The sequence below is a fragment of the Phasianus colchicus genome, chromosome Z (assembly GCF_987193195.1).
Source record: "Phasianus colchicus chromosome Z, bPhaCol1.hap1.1, whole genome shotgun sequence".
Taxonomy (NCBI): domain Eukaryota; kingdom Metazoa; phylum Chordata; class Aves; order Galliformes; family Phasianidae; genus Phasianus; species Phasianus colchicus.
This window is the reverse complement of record NC_143476.1, coordinates 15,463,348-15,481,036: the sequence shown is the minus strand read 5'-3', so window position 1 is coordinate 15,481,036 and position 17,689 is coordinate 15,463,348. Positions and strand designations below refer to the sequence as shown.

Genomic DNA, 17,689 nt, shown 5'->3' with positions numbered 1-17,689 from the left:
CTAGTCAACAAATGAAAGGTGCTGTGATTTCTTGTCATTTCTGTGAAGTATTATGGGAATCCTTTCATATTTTAATTAGTTCATAAGAAAAAGAGATCTCCCTATCTGTGTTTCAACTTTTAAAATATTAAAAGAAAGTATTCTCACAGCAAGTGAAATCTCATTTTATGTTCAAATTCTTCATCTTCACTGATCTTTTCTTCTCAATCAATAGTGAAAAGTTAATGAGTAAAGGGGGCAGGAGTTTAGGTGAACAGATTGTCTGTACTCATCTCAATACAGTGTCTTCATCTGTGTAACATAGCAGGGTAGCATTAAATTCAGAAACAGAAACTTTCATGCATACACTGTACCATGAAAGGGATTATACTTTTGCAAATTCAGTAAAAAAAAAAAAAAAAAAGCCTTAATTATATTGTACAAAATCACAATTTTAACAGAATCAATACTTTCATTTCTAGGCAGATATGTATATTGGACATCATGGGGAAAAAATGCTGGAAAGCTTTTGTAAATGGCAGCATGAAGAGTTTGGCAAGAAGAATGATATACACTTAGAAATGTCAACAAGCTGGGGAGAAGACATGTCGTCAGTTGATGCAGCTATACTTATCACAAGGTATTATTATCGAAGGATGAGCATTAAAAAATAAGGAATGGCATAATATGAATATTATGGATCAAGAACTGGTTAAAAGAGTTGATAGATGATCAACACAGACTTTAGTTTTGAGTGAGAAAGAGTAAAACTTGAGGCACCTTTCCAGAAATAGAAAATAGAAGTTAACTGAAAGTCTTTTTAGAGGCTGAAATGTTGAGAACAAGATGGTGTTAAAGAGGTGGAAGACAATAGTTAACATCTGAAATTACAAAGTTACTCTCCTATTTCTTCTTTGACTGTAGATTAGATGCTTCTTTCTGCATCTAAAACAGGAGGCAGCATACATAAGCCTGCAGACATATTTGTTCAAAAGACAAAAGCATATCTAGAGGATTCAGAACTGGATCAGCATGACATTAATCACATCACTATGTTATACTTTTTTGTAATGGTTCTAGAACAAGTGTGTCTTACTATGTGCCCGATGTACAGTACTCACTTTGCCAACACAGAAGTGTGATCTCAGATCTGTGATTAATTACAACATTATCAGACAGTTCACATATTCAGAAGGACACCTGCCTCCAACTTACCTCTTTCCTCCCAGGCAGGTGTTCTTTAGGCTGTCCTTGGTGGCACAGGAAGATGCATCTTGATTGAACAGAGCACAGACATTTTCCAGTGACAAGGAGAATGATGATTCAGCTGGTCTAGGGTTGGGCCCAGCCCCATTTTTGCAACGGAGCTTGAACTGGATGAACTTTGGATGTTCCTTCCAAATAAGCCTTATTTGTTTGCATATATTGGAATACTTCTAATTCAGGACAGTGTCACTGGAAGTTATATACATTTTGTAAAATCAGGTTACATTCTAAGTACTCCAATATCTAAATTTCAGTTGTCCAAAGCAGAAAAAAGCTTCTGTGAATTTTCTTGCTTTGGAGAACATGCTAGAAGCAGGGGGTGCTGAAATCCAGATCATCTACAAACATAGATTTTTTTTTTTTTTTTTTTTTTTGGTACTTTTGCAGCTTAATCTCCTACCTTTCCTTAAGAAAAACCACATCCTTCACTTGTAACCCATTCTACTATTCATCGTTGTTCTGTCTGCACCATGGATTGTTGTTTGAGGATCAGTTTTTACACATTTCTGTATTATTTAAGTGGTAGTCCTTCATTCAGGTTCCTTTGAACTGCCCTGAAAGACACAAGTGGTAATAAAACTAGGTAATACTATCTGTAATAAAATTTCCATTAATTAGAAAACATCTCTGGGCTGGCAGACTGGAGGGGGATTTTTCAGACCCTAATATTAACAATGAGTGTGTTGATGGGAAAAGAGTTGAGATGGCAAAGAAAAAGTCTGAATAGCAGGAAAGAGTGAATTATGCCAAGGCATGAAGAATGGCAAGTATCGTAAGTTGGGCATTGGGCTGATGAATGGGACTAAAGGGAAGTAGAGCTTCTCGCACCTCATTGTACTCTTTGACGGTCCAAAAATAATTGAGTAGTACACTCAGTGTACTACTGAGTGTTGCTGAGTGACCTCTCATCTGTCTCTTGACTCTTGAATCAGTTTCAGTGTTTGCATTTTCTGCAGCAGCTTGAAGAAGCACTGAATTCTTCAAAGCCTAAACCATTGGCACTGCCAGGAGAGTGAGAATTTCTATGCCATTTTTGACAAAACTGGCTGTTGTCCCACACCTGATCTTCAAATCTGTCTTAGCTTAATGGGAAAATACAAAAAATTAGACCGATGTTTCAGTTTGTTGTCCAAGTCTGCACTTCTTAACTCGGGAGATGTGTTTCCACAGCAAGATACTACACATTAAAGAATTTAACACCTCTTCCCTCTCATTTGCCATTCTTTCCCTTGTAAGCCTTCATGAGAAGAATCAGGAGAGTTCTGAATTCAGGCAAATGAGGTCTTAGTTAAGGCAGTAGTTTGGAGATGTCTTCAGCAGACAATGCGTTTGACCAGAGAGCCTTTTAAATTTCATGTAACCTTACTACATGGTAAAAAAACTTCTTTCAGAAAGTCTAATCATGCTTTTAAGACACAATTTTCTGATGTTCTTGGTAATACGGTATTCTGATTTACATTTCCTACGTTTTTATCTGTTAGTTTTAAAAGGTTTTCTTTGAAGTATTTGCTGATTAGTGTTAAGGAAATTAAAGCAGAGAACGGGAAGTGACTGGCTCGAAATCAGATAGTAAGTCAGTACTACAGCCAGGAATTGTAGATCTGTTCTGGCATTTTTTTCAGTGGTTTTATTCTCCAGATTATACTACCTACCATCTCAGAGCTGCTTTAGCTGTTAATAAATCATATCAGTGGTTTGCTGACTGTGGGAATGTTTTGCTAATCCAGGCTCCCTCTGCACATCATCAGTTTTATGGTATAGCTAACCCCACATGAGGCTACAATTGTGTGTTTTGTTAATTCAGAAAGTATTATTCCGTTTTACAATCACAGAAAAGCTCTTTTGTCATAACTTAAAAACATCCTTAGACAACAGACTTACTGAAAGAAGTAATTTTCTTTAAGGAGATAAACACCGATTTCTTGGTGTTTTTTCAAGTAAAAATGTATGTTTTTTATTTCCAAACATATTCTGTGGTAGACCTGCTAAAACTTACTGACACCTCCTTTTTTCTAGCATGGTAAAAGAACAAACAAGAGTGTTTTGAAAAGGCTTCATTGTGCTCACACATGCCAGTTGTTTCTGGTAGCCCAAAGAGTTAGAAATATGGTCTTGATTATCACTATTTTGCAGAATTAATATTTAATGCAAAATGTAAACAGCATAACATGTATGTAATAAAGATTTTTATTCAACAAAGAGACATCATAGTCATTTAATGAAAAAGATTATCTTCCAGACTTACTTTAACACTTGTTCTGTAAAACTGAAAGCAAAGCCCATTTCTGCCCACAGTGTTCACATTCTCTGCTGCCCAGACAGGCTGGGGTGGTACCTGTGAGTACACTAGTAATTTAATCATTTTCCTTCACTATAGTTCTGTTTGACCTCTGAGATTTTGTTTAGTTTCCCTTTAAATTCACTTATTCTGATGAAACAATGTTGTATTTAGAATATGGTGTCATAAAATAAAAGGAAGACAGAAAGATAAAGTTTGCATATTGTATTTAGATAGGATCAGGGAGGCTTGATAGAAGGAGTATGTGAGAATTAAGATATAAATGGTTTTAAGGACTTTCTTGGTCAAACAATTGGACAGCTGTAAATTAACATTATTACTTTAGAGATATACATATCATAAAGCATTTTTCTCTAGAAAAAAAAAAAAGAAATTAGACTACTTCAGTTGGAAGGAAGTTACGAATATAATTGTGTCCAATAGCCTGACCTCACTTAAAGGTTAACCAAAAGGTAAAACCTATTATTAAAAGCATTTTCCAGATGCATTTCCAAAAAAGTATTTTCCAAATGCATCCTGGACATTGACAGGCATAGGACATGAACTACCTTGCTAGGAAGCCCGCTTCAGAGACTCTCTGCCCTCAGAATAAAGAAAAAATAAATCTCATTTTAAGTAAAAAAAGGCCACGGTGAAGTCTTTCCAAAGCCTCCCTCAGCCCTTCTTTGCAGGAGAGGTGCTCTAGTCTGCTGACCATCTTCTTTGCCCTCCTCTGGACCCTTTCTGACAGCTCTTACTTGCCCTAGGGTCCTCAAACCTGAATGGAATGCTCCTGATGGGGCCTCACAAGGGTAGAGAGGGACAATAAACTCCTTCACTCTGCTGTCCACCCTTCTTTTGATGCAGCACAGGATATACTTAGCTTTCTGGGCTACAAGTACATGCATACTGCTGGCTTAACTGAACATTTTTCCATTAGAAGCCCCAAATCTTTCTGTGCAGGGCTGCTTTCAAGGTGTTCTTCTCTCGGTCTACACTCATGTCTGGGATTCCCTGACCCAAGTGCCACGGACTTGCACATGGCCTTGCTGAACCTCATTAGGTTCACTTGAGCATACTTGTAAAGCTTTTTCATGTCCCTTTGGATGGCATCCTTTCCTTCTGTTGTATCAACTGAATTCTTTAGATTGATGTTGCCTGCAAACTTGCTGAAGGTGTGCTCAATATGGAACCATGGGGGACGCCATCATTACTCACCTCCAGCTGGACATAGAGCCAATTGTCTGCCCAACTCTCTGACTGTGGCCATCCAGCAAGTTTGTTAGTCCTTCTTAAAACTGGAAGTGGTGTTTCTTCAGTGATTTTTTCAATCGCTGAGGACTTCACCTGACAGCCAAGACTTCCCAAATATGGTGGAGAATGGCTCAGCAACTGCATCAGCCAGCTGCCTCAGATCCCTGGAATGCATTTCCTTGAGTCACATAGACTTGCATATGTTCAGTTTCATGAAGTGGTCTTGAGCCTGTTCTTCTTTTACAGTGTGAGGGATTTCACTTCTCCAACTGTTACCTGGAGGTTCAGGGATTTGAGAGACATGCCAATGAAGACTGAGGGGAAGAACTTTTTGAGTACCTCAGCCTTCTCTAGTGTTATTGCCAGTTCTCTCTTCTTTGTTCCCTTGAATCCTATTACTGACTACCAGAGAGAAGAGATTAGCACCTCTTCTGCTCTTCCTTGTGAGGAAGATGTAGGCAACCATGAGGTTTCCTCTTATTCTATCGGCTGAATAGACTAAGTGATTTCATCTGTTCCTCTTATGTCTTGCCCTGTAGACCCTTCACCATCTTTGGAGCCCTGCTTTGGAAATCTCTATTAGTTCCTTCTTTTCTTGTGCCACCCAATCCTACATACAGTGTTAAAGGTAAGGCTGGACCAGTGTAGAGCAGTGGGACAACCCTTTTTTTTCCCTGTGGCAGCACTGGGCCTGATGAACCCCGGGGTGTCGTTGGCCCTTAGGGATGCCAGGGCACGCAGCTGACTCAGATTCAACTTGCTGACAGCCAGAACACATGAGGAGCAGGGCTGCTCTCCAGCCCCCATCCCTGAGTTTGTAAATATAGCCAGGTTAGCTCTGTTCTTCATGCATATGCTCTTTTTAAATTTTGTGTAGTTGGTGATTTCCCAGCCCTCTAATTTATCAAGATCTCTCTGCAAGGCCTTTCCATTCTTAAGGGAATCAACAGCTTTTCCCAGTTTAGTGTAATCTGCAAACTTATTTGGTCTACTTTCAAGTCCTGTATCCAAGTCATTTAGAAAAACATTTAGAATGAACTGGCCCTAGAATTGAACCCTTCCTTCATCCACACTGTGGGTAACATTATTGTAGAAGGAGATCAAATTACTAAGACAGAACTTTCCCTTGATGAACCCATGTTGACTATGTCTGATAACAACTTTGTTCTTCAAATGCCTTTAAATATCCTCTGGAACAATCTTTTCCAGAACTTTTCCAGCGACTGAGCTAGACTAACAGGTCTGTTGTTTCCTAGGCCTTTTTTCATGCCATTTTTGTTGTCATGTATAAAGTTGGCTAATGGCCAGTCAGAAGAGACTTCCACAGACTCCCACAGCTCCAGTAATCTGTTGAGAAGAGCTCAGCTATAATATTCTCTAATTCTTCCAGCATCCTGCAGTATATCCCTTTAGGATCCATGGACTTAAGAATATTGAGCTAAGACAACTTATAGTTGTTCCCTTACAATTTTGGTGAACACAAATGGAAATTCACTTCTCCATTAGTCATGATCCTCCACATTGGACAACTGTGCAACTGAGGATCTGCCACTGCTATTAAAGACTGAGGTAACAGGAAATATTAAATACCTCAATTTTATTTTTACCCTCCTTACTTGTTAAGTGATCATCTGCATCAAATATCAGGGCAGAGTTTTTCTTTGACCTCTTGCTGTTGTGTTCTGGTTTCATCTGAGGTGTAGTTAATTTTTCTTCACAGTATGTGTTGTGATGGTGTTTCAGCTTTAGGAGAAAAACAAGAATGCTAACACACCAATATTTTAGCTGTTGCTGAGTTGTTCTACACAGAACCAAGGACATTTCATCTTATCGTACTGCTGTGCTAGTGAAGAGTCTGGAGGGGCGTGAAGAGCTGGGAGGAGACGGAACCAGGACAGCTGACCTAAACTGGACAATGGATATCCTATACTACATAACATCATGTGAGAAACTATGACTGTAGGGAGTTGGCTAGGGGACTCAGCCACTGTCTGGAGACTGTCTGGGCATCTATGAGTGGACGGTGAGCAATTGACTTGCCATCACTGCTTGGTGAATATATGTATGTATGTATGTATGTACATACAAGCACTACTGCAAAAGTAATGCCTCCTATTTTATTATGTGTATCCATGACATCAGAGGTGGATATTAGTGGTATGGCAGTAGAGACTGAATGTTCTCATTTTTATTCTGTTGTATTTTGTTGGCGTATGACAGGAGGCAGCAGAGGAGTGGTCTGACAAAATAGTGTCCTACATGGAAGTTTGTATGAATTAATAGTATTATTATTCTTCCATGAGGAATAAATAGCAACAAGTGACATTGATAGGCACTTGCTGAATGTTTATGGAGCCCAGACAGTGGATGTGAGCTCAGTGAGGCAGTGGGTGATGTGTTTCAGCTGTGGCAACAGCCCTTTGAAAGATAAGCCATTTTCTGGATAGCCTTGCACAGCTGTCATACCATGAAATGAAGAGCTTCTCAATCAGCTCATTTACACAAACCAGCAGATTACAGCCAGGGAACTGTGTAAAAAGCTGAATACTGGCTTCAATTTGCTTGAGATGATGGTGGTAGTGTTGGAATATTGCATAGTTTGCCTCAGATGGGTCCAGAAAATACATAGGAACAGAAATAACACCATGACATCATATTCAAATTTATTAGAAGCTATTGAACCAATCTGAGGCTGAAGGTAACTGTTTCCTGATTTGCATCATTACTGATGATGTGGTATCATCACTACAAACCTGAGTCAAAACAAGAGTGCATGGACATGTGAATTCCTAATCTAAGAAAAAGATCAAGACATAGCAGTCATCAGAAAAAGTGATGTGCATGGCCTTCTGGGATAGGCAAGGAGTAATCTTTCTGGATATCCTGGAACCAGGACAAACCATTAAGTTTGACTCTTACATCATGACACTGATTAAGCTGAAGGCTTGAACTTCCAGAGCCAGGCCAGAGAAGACAACCATTCTTGCGACACACAAGTACCTGACCTCATACCAGTTTGAAGACCTTGGAGCACACTGCCAATTTTGGCTGGACTGTCCATACCCACTGCATAGTCTAGATTTGATGCCTTCTGATTTCCATCTGTTTGGCCCAAGAAAAATGGACCATGTGGACAGCATTTTCCTAGCAAGGACCCTGTCATAGCAACTGTGAAATAGTGGGTCTTGCAGGCTCTTGTTCATCACTTGTGGAAATGCATAGCTAATGGTGGTGACTATGTTGAAAGATAGTATTTGGCAGCTTAGAATTTGCTGTATCAAATAATGTCATTGTTCTCTTTTAATCTGTCGTGGTTTTGTCATGGTTTTATAATTTTGTTGTCGGTATTCCACATTATAACATCAGGTAAAGCACAGGGAATTAAAGAGTTAATACTCCCATTCTGTGGACTACAACTTTCTGGATATCTGGTTCTCAGAAGACAAGAACTGTGTACCCCAGGGGACTTCGCATTCAGAGAGAAAGAGAAGCCACGGGATGAAGTCATGGGATTTCTCTCCCTGGCTCTCTTGCTCACTGCCTGGCAGTGTGTGTGGGTGCTCCCCAGCTGTGCAGCTTCAGTTCAAAGTAGACCTTTCGGTTTCAGTCACCCTGTCTCTTATTTTATTTGATTTATTAGCCTCAATTCCAACTATATTGTATTATGTTGTGTTATCTTGCATTCCAATATCATCTTTAGTAAAATTAAGTTTCCTCTTTAGATCATTGCCACTGTTCTGTTTTTGGGCCCAGCTCCCATCCCCCATTCCCTTCCTCTTTTCCCTTCCATTTTGAGGCCAGGGGGCCTATGGGCCTGCTGCCCCTATCACAGGCACAGATTGATCTATATAACTCCATGAAAGTTCCCATGAAAATAAGTAGGAGGCATTACTTTCAGAGTGATCTATATGTAATTATCATTACTGTTATTTTTTATCTTCCATTTCTTAGTAATTAGCTTTTATGTCAACTCACAAGTTCTACTTTGCTTTTATTTTTATTGGTTCTCACCCCCATCCCACCGGGAGGTGAGAGAGTGGATGAACAAGTGTGTGGTGCTTTGCTGCCTGTTGGATTAAACTACAGCGTGCTGACGAGACTGAAAAAGCCTTCTTTGTTGTCTGACTCTACAGTGGCCACTGTCAGTACAAACTGGGCTTTGACTTTTCTTGTTTTCTTTTTGCAGGTGCTAACTGCCACTCTGTCCTCTCCCTATGAATCTTGACCTTGCCTTTCTTTTTCTGCCTTAGTTCCAAGAACAGTTCCTTTTATACCAAGGCTAGTCTTTTGCATTACTTGCCTGACTTGCAAGTAAGACTTGCCTGCTTCTAGGCTTAAAAAAGGTATTTTTTAAAAAGCAAGCATCTAAACCGTCTGGAGCAGATTCCCAGGGGACACTTCTGGCTTCCTCCCTGAGAAGCTCCGAGTTTGCCCAGAGTGGCAATTCTGCTGACCTTTTTTCTCCTTGCAACAAAGAATTTTGAGGTCAGCTTTTTCAAACTCACTGTGGCCAAGAGATCTGCCTACCATCACCTCTCCATAAGGCCCTATTCTCAAACAACAGATCTAGAACATCCTTTTCCTAATTGTCTCATTTAGTGCATGTGACAGGACAATATGCTGTAGGAATTTCCCATTGACATTCCCAACTTATGTCTCAGAATTTGAAGTCTCTCATAAGAAAGAGGGCAATTGATCCTGAAATTTCCCTTGACTGCCCATAGAATATCTTATCTGTGGCACTGTGCTGAGTGGGCAGTCGATAGTAAGACCCCATGATTACTTGTGCTTTGCAGTCCATCCCCATAATCCTCACCCAGAAACTGTCTACCGTGTCATCCTAAATGGCAAGGTCTGTATAGTCTAATCTCTCCCTTATGTACAGCACAGCACATCTACCACACCTACCCTGTCTGTTCCTCCTAAACAGCTGGTAGCCCTCCATCCCAGCTCTCCAGTTGTAGAACTTCCATCAAGTCCCACTGATACCAGTGATATCATAGGGAAAGAACCAAATCTTCCAGTACATTCTGTTTGTTCCTTGCAGGGTATGTGTTAGTAAACACTAGAGAACATTATCACGCTACTTGCTTTTGAAATTAAGCTGTGCAGCTGCACAGAGTTAAGCCCTGAGTTTAATGACCACAGAGATTTTATTATCGGTTGGTATGGAGGAAGAAATCCTTAGAGGTTTTCTGTTCTGTATATTGTAGCTGAAATTAAGGCAGAAGAGGTCTATGGTATCTACAGTTTCTCTCTTATGAAATCTGAGTCATATATCACCGCTATAGCAAACTAGATAGTTAAATCTTGGAAGTGTAGGAAAAAAAGATATGAGTGAAGCAAAACCTCATTTCACTTTAAATTTATTTATGATATCTAGTACTTTTCCCTATTTTTTAATTATCAGATTCTGTGGATTTGTTTGTTTTCTAAGTTCAAGGTGTTGGAGTATGTGAAGTTGATAAAATTTGTCACGTTTGAGGAAAATCTGCATGATTTACTTGGTTCCATCAGCATGTTCTTTAGAGCTGTAGTACTCAGGTAATATCTGCTCCATTCTGCAATGTCTTTCACCCTTACTGATCTGCTAAATACCTCTACATGAAACGAAATTGAATTTTAAAACTATGGTTATGTAGTATAAGTCACCAGGACTACATTTCAGATTTTAGCAGTGAACAGGAAAGCTAGACAGTCTTGAAACAAATAAACAAAATGAAGGAAATTAACTTTGTTCTGAAATAGATTATTGCCATTTTTATTTACTTTCAGAATGAAAAATTTTGACGTATTTTTCATCTCTGTTGCTTCAGCTTTCTACCAGGGATCTCTATACATTTGCAGCTAAGGAGTTATTTGAAATCTCCTCCCTGTCTAAATACTTGTAGACTGTGATCAAGGCACAGCTCATCTTTCTCTAGATTAACAGTTTCTCAGATGTATAATCATTCTTTTAGCTCTTTCCAGACCCATTTCCTTTTTTTCACAGATTGTAAGTCCACAAATTGGACACAGCAGTGTGCAGACAGCTTTGCTGGTGCCACATCTGATACTTTCCTGTGCTTTTATCCAACGATGCTATTCACTCCTTTGAAGTAAACTGCCACTGCCTGTTTTCAAATTCTTATTTCTTTTCTTCCCTTTCTTTTTTCTTCTTTGTTGTCACCATACCTGATCAAGTTTTGGCCACATTAAAATAAGAGTTATTCACATAAGTCCTATATAAAAAGATGATTTGTCTTCATTCCTATTTATATTCTATATTGTAGCTATTCTATATCTATAATTTATTAAGTATTAATAATATTAACATTTCATTTTTAAACTTAACTAGCAGTGCTCTCTTATTTTCTTCCAAAACATTGTTTAATACTAATGTTGAGCTTAGATTCCATTGAACTCAACTCAAAAATACCTTCCTTGGCATTCTCATTTTTCTGTATCTGTTTAGAGATGTTAGCTACACATTCAATTTACTTACTATTTTGCTTCCCACTCTTCTTAAATGTGGTGAAACATGAATTTCGGAAGGTAGCTTATTACCATTTTTAATGTCAGTTCAGCGTTACAGACCTGAAGTAAAATTAGCTATTTAAAATATTTAAATGCAGTGTTTTTTGATTTTCTAAGTTAGAAATAATACTTACCAATGCATTTGAAGCTTACCATCACAACGGTGAAGAGCTCCAGAAAAAACATCCATAACAGTAAGATTGTTGTTTATTTAAATTCCGAACTGAATAGTAAGTTAGCCTGTAAATAGTAATTTAGCCTGTGGTTCATTAACTCCTAAACTGATTTCATTTTATTGGTTTTTGTTTGTTTTTTAAAAAAGTATACTGATAATTTCAGAATGTTCCGTCACATGAAACAACAAGAACAACTACAATGCTGTCATTACTCATTTAGTACATTAGAGCATCAAAATAGTTAGGAAATTGAAAGTAGGGCAAAAGCCAGAATGAATATTTGTTAGAATGCTAAAATCCAGTCTGACCACTTCTGTTTCTGCTTTTCTCACATCTAACATATGGAATGAAACTGCAAGCAAGTTTAGGTACATAGTAAGTCTTTCTACTAGCATGGCTAAAATGTATGTTAAGTTACTTAAAATGATGCACTGATGCAAGCTGTTCATAGAAATTGTCTGTTTTCTTCTTTATTCTTCTTCTGCTGTTCTTTACACCTTCTGTTACATCCCATCTACACATCAGCATTTATTTTGAAAAATAGTATATAATGAGATACTTTATATTTGGAAAGTGGATAATTAGTCTTTGCCTCTTTATATGTAATTGATTGAGAATTTACTAACTAAATGTAATTTCTTGAAACAATATATTAGTATTTACCCATTCTTTCTTTGAGTGTGTTGGTCAACTCAATCAAACTTGGAAATCAGTTATAATACTCATGAAACCTCCTGTTTTTCCCTCACTTGAATAAGGACTTGTTTTTCTTTACATGTGCATGCCAGGTGTGCATTAGAGTAATAGAAGTTTTGAGCTGGATGCTGCTTAGAAGGAAATTTCTGTGTATTTTAACCAATTTTTTTTGCTTTCTATATATACCAGTATATACTTTTATATATATTTTATATATACTGGTTACTAACTCTTGCCCCTCAAACTTCTATATGTACATTAATGATAATGCTACTATCAACCCTACTTTGCTAAGAAGGAAAAGAACAGAGGCAAATGATGTCAGTGGCTTTCCTGAAGTCTTTGTATTGTGCTTTATTGCCCTATTTATACCATTTTATTTATTTATACCACTTCATCTATATCTAAGAGTCAGTGTCCTCTTTTGTGTAATTTCCATATGTCAATTACATATATATATACAGAGAGAGAGGTGTATACATACATGTGTATGATTCTATGTGTGATTCTGTGTAAGCTACATATATATACACACATGGAAATGTAGTTATAATTTGATGGAATGTGCAAGTTATCTTGTAGGAATTAAAGAATAGTTTCTTTACAAGTCAGTTGTAGATCTAGCTAGAGTTTTAAATTTTTACTAATGTTTCCTGAATAAGTATTCTTGGAAATTAAAGTAGACATTATATTCTTTCAATGTAAATAAGGAACTAAGAATGGTTTATTTTGCCTTCCTCTTACCAAATCACAGCAGAACTGTTTCCCCAAAGTTCCATAATGAAACTCTGGATGCATAGCTTAATCATAGATGGATTTGGGCAAGAAGGAAAAACAAAACAAAAGCACCTCATTAAGTATCTGAGAGCAGAGCTATTACATAAGCAGAAACCTCTTGGATATTGGTAGTTTTAAAATGCCAAATGATCTTTTAAATTTCAGGTATGCTCTTCTTCTTTTTTTTTCTCTTTTTTTTTTTTTAACTTCATTACATCAGTTACTATTTATGGTAGTTGAATGACTATGCATGAAAGATAATCTATGGCCTTAGATCGTTTCTGCACGTGTTCTCTTGCTTCATCAGAAGTGCCATATTTCTAATCTTTCTGTCATGTTTAACAACACAGTAAGTCCCTTGTGTCACATAGCACTGAACAAAGGAAACTGTTAAAGCCCACTGCATTAAAGCAATTTCTTACAGCTTTGATAACGTAAAAGTACTTCTCTCTGTGTCTGATTATAGTTTCTTCAACATCATTTCAGTCTCTGTTTCCAATGCTCATCTAAATGAATTCCTACATCTTCTTTATCACTTAGGATAAAGATTTGATTCTACCATAATTTCTTTCTAGCACTGCCGCTTTGCTTTTCTAGCCGGTAATTTTTTGTCAGTGGTGACTAGAGAATAAAAAGCTATAATCTCATGTCTCTAACTGTGTGGCCTTTCACAAGTGCCAAAAATTTACCAGTCTCCTGAGATCGCTTTTGAGCCTAAATCACTGTGTGACAGTAGTCTGTGGGAAACAAAGAAAAATCTCTTCGAGTAGTTGCATTTGTAAAAATGGTAATTATCATCAGTCTACTCTTGTGTCTCAAGCCCTGGGAGCACATATTTAGTTACTGGAAAATAAATACACATGTAAGATATTTTTGAAAGAGAAAGATCCTTAATTACTGGTCCAGTTCAACAAAAAAGTAAAATGTGAGGTTGAAAAGTGAGGTGCAGTCTGATTCATAGCTTCACTGACTTCCATCTTAAGTTTTTATTCTTAAGCCTTTAACAACAATAGCTATTAAGAAATGTATTACAGATACTTAACGATGATCAGTATGCACACATGAAATACTTCCCAGATATAAAAAATGAATATGATTATTCATGCAAAGATATTTAATAGCTCAAGTAATATAGAAACAGGAAATTTCTGTACTGGGTACGTCTTTCCAGAGTGTATATCAGGTATCAGTTAGTTTCCACTTATAATTGCTGCTGCTGACGATAGATACAAGTATGTTTGTCTGTGAGCGCTGATGTGTGCTTATGCATATCTTTACCTGTATCAATTTATATATCTAGCTTCATAGACAGAATGTAAAAAAGGAATATTTTCAACCCATAATGACCTGTGCAGAAATTGAGAGTAAGAGGGGAGAATATTCTTTATATGAGTACATGTCAGGATCAGAATAAATTTCAGATAAGAAGATAGTACTTTTATTAGGTGATGTATGTAGTGCGATGATGTATGTTGTTTTTTTCTCTATGTTCCTGCATATCTTTAAGGTTTTTTTTTATGTAACTTTGTTGCTTCTCTCAGAGAACAGGTAAAATATGTGTGAATTTAAAATGAATTCCAAGCAAATATTGTTTAAAGCAGGGCTAAGATATTTATTCTGCTTGATGCAATCATACGGTCTTATTTGTAGATCTGCGGATGGACTAAAAATGGTATTGGTGAAAGTCTTTTCCTCATGAGTTTATTTTAAATCTTCCACTATTAGAATGGCTGCCCTAGCAGAAATGCTTTGCCAGCATGCACTTGTACCAAATTCTCTTTTAGTCTTGATAACTTGATAAGCCACAAAAGCTTTCTTACTCTGATTTTAATCCTGGATTAAAATGCTGGTTTTGGATCTGATATTAAGATATTTTCATTTCATGTGCACATTTCTGAAGACTAACTTTAGAATGCTATATTTCAAGAAATAGAAATGGGTTAAAAGAAAAAAAAAAAACAAGAACTATGTATAATGCAAATTAAATATGTGGTACATATTTTGTCACCTGACTACTCTTAAATCTCTTCCGAGAGTATACTGAATAAAAGTGTTGTGGGTAATCCTGGCCTTTGCTTCACCACGCTCTTTGTTGGGATAACAGCGTTCTGTGTTTATTCATTGAGCCATATGAAGTATTTGTAAATAGGTCACACAGTCATTATAGGACTGACAACTTGGCTTACTTAACATTTTTCTTTTTTCCACCCTCAATTCTAGGAAGGATTTCTGTGTACATAAAGACGAACCATGTGATACTGTCGGTAAGTAAATAAATGTAAGAGGCTGTGTGTATAGACCATGTCATAAAATGAGTGTTAGATAAATATGTATGTGAAGCTATACTATGTCAACAGCATCTCTGGTGGGTAGCAGTAACTAAATAAAAGGAAGATGTCTAAAATACTGAGAATAGTTTGTTAGATATATGCAAATAGTTAGAAACACTAAATAGTGTTAAACTAGAGTATATCTATCTCATTTTTTAAAATACTCCTTGTATATTTTTTTCTTTTCAAACTCAATTTAAGAAGAAATTGTAGTATTCTTAATTGAGTCACAATCGAAAGGAGCAAGTATATGATGCTTTTTAATGCAGTGGATTTATCTTTGCTGAGAGTATGTAGATTTTAATCTTCTGTAGTAATGTACTTGCTTAACACAGTGTTTATGAACTATGTAACTGTTCAGAAACACAGGAAATGTACTATTTTGCAAGGCATCTTCTGGTATCTACAATTAAAATGAGTACTAGATGCACTGAGGTCTTCTCACAGCGTAATTAGCACCTTTTGGGAAGACATATTTTCAGTATAAATGTATGGTGGAAAAGGCAATTCAAGCTTAGACCTAGTTAAAAACAATAGATGAAGCATGCCATGGCGCGTTTTTATCCTAGAATTTCATTTGGCTAATAGGAACCTATATCAGTTTTGTGTGTAAATACAAGTATTCAGAACCTAAATCGTTTCAATTAGAATTTTATGGATGACAGTAAGGGACTATTAACTATTTTCTTGCTTGTCATCCCTCGTTTTTTTTAATCATCCCAAGTCTATGCAGGTATGTCTGTAAGATGGATATCAGTTAAGAATCTTTCTAAATAAGGAATTGAATGTTTCTTGTGTCAGCTACTGATAAAAAATGCATAGTGTTATTCCCCAGATTGGTATCTTGCTCTTAGGTGAATTTTTGTGAGTACTTGATGCATACAGTTCAGTTCTTTTTGTCCTATAAGTGGAAAAAAGCTTCTTTCCATCTGAGATAAATGATATGATTAGGAAAGTCTTCAGCAACGTATGCTTATTTAAGTTGAAGATCAAATCTGGATTACTTGTAGTTTATCTAAATCAGATTAAATGAATCTATTCAAAGGATTTGCATGACAAATACTTCTTCTTTGTTTGAACCTTGGAGTGAATAGAATCGCCATTTATCACCAAAGTTGTCTCTGCAGTTGTAAAGTTTTCAGCTAAGGTGAACAGACTAAGATATGTGTTAAAGCTCTACAATTCCCAGCTGACCAGAGCTTGGAAAAAATCCCCCAAAACAACAATAACAACAACAAACAAACCAACCCAGAGGGGAAAAAAAAGGAAACACAAAAAGCTACACCAAAATACAAACTCCTGACTACCAAATAAAAAAATATACAGCAATTCTGTGTGAAATACTAGCATAACTGTGAACGTATGTCAGTCACACAGAGTGTTCTTTGTAGCATTTTATACAAAGCAGAAGTGAAATTCATCAGAAAGGAGCATTACAGGACAGATGTAAGTATTGGAGAGGGATGTAATGTTGAATTGTAGTCATTCTCTTTGATGAGTACTAAAGAGAAAAATATTGTCTTTTGTATTTATTCATTAAACACCAAGACTCATAGTTTTCAAACTGTATGTGGGTATCCACTTAAGTAAGTGCCAGTATTCTATTGTATAGGCAAAGTTTTTACCTATTTATATAGCAAAGACTGTGCTGTCTGTGATGTCTGTGTTTCCTGTCTTGTTCTGCTCCAAGTAGAGAGCTTATGCACTCTTCAGTTAGTACTTTTCCATTGTTTCATAGAAGAGAGAGTAGAATAGAAGAGTGATTTATACGATGATATAATGTCTTAAAGTTAACATTAAGCAAGAACTCTGTAGACTAGAACAAAAAATAAAAAGGTTTCTAAACTTTCATTGTATCAGATATTATTCTTTGAAAAAAAATACGAGAAGCTAATCTTCCAATTTCTTTTCTAAAAGGCATTTCAGAAGATTGATGTTTTTTTCCTTATTGGTAGAAAGTTTGTTTTGCAGCATATGTGAGATTTTACATTCTTACCTGGAGAAAAGTTGTGACTATCTTGATGATCAAACACAAAATGTATTAACACTTTGTATTTGATAATTATGAAAGGTAGACAGAAAAAAAAGAATTAGTTTGAAATTTTATTACATTTTACAAAAGGTGATGTAGTTTATTAAAAACATTCACTTATACCAGGCAGATGTACCTTCTCCAAGTTCTTGCCATTGTTTTCTGCAACTTGGGTGGTGAGGCTAGAGCCCCTAGCAGTGAAGACTGAGGCAAGCAAGTCTTTGAGTGCCTCAGCTTTCTCAGTACCCCTCATGATGACCATGTCTCCAGTTTCCTTACAGAGAGGGCCCACCTCTTCCCTACCTCTTCCTTCTTTTTTATCACAATTATACTTGTAGAATTGCCTCTTGTTTCAAGCCCTTGGCTTGAATTAATTCTGTCTGGG

General features: G+C 36.8%; 1 protein-coding gene across 1 annotated transcript in view; it reads left to right on the top strand.

Moving 5' to 3' along the window:
* ADAMTS19 (ADAM metallopeptidase with thrombospondin type 1 motif 19) overlaps positions 1-17,689 on the top strand; it is a 154,825-nt gene that overhangs the window by 40,150 nt on the left and 96,986 nt on the right. Inside the window, exons 6-7 of the mRNA XM_090131681.1 lie at positions 462-619; positions 15,163-15,206. Coding sequence (XP_089987807.1) covers positions 462-619; positions 15,163-15,206 — 202 coding nt within the window. The remainder of the gene's footprint in view (positions 1-461; positions 620-15,162; positions 15,207-17,689) is intronic.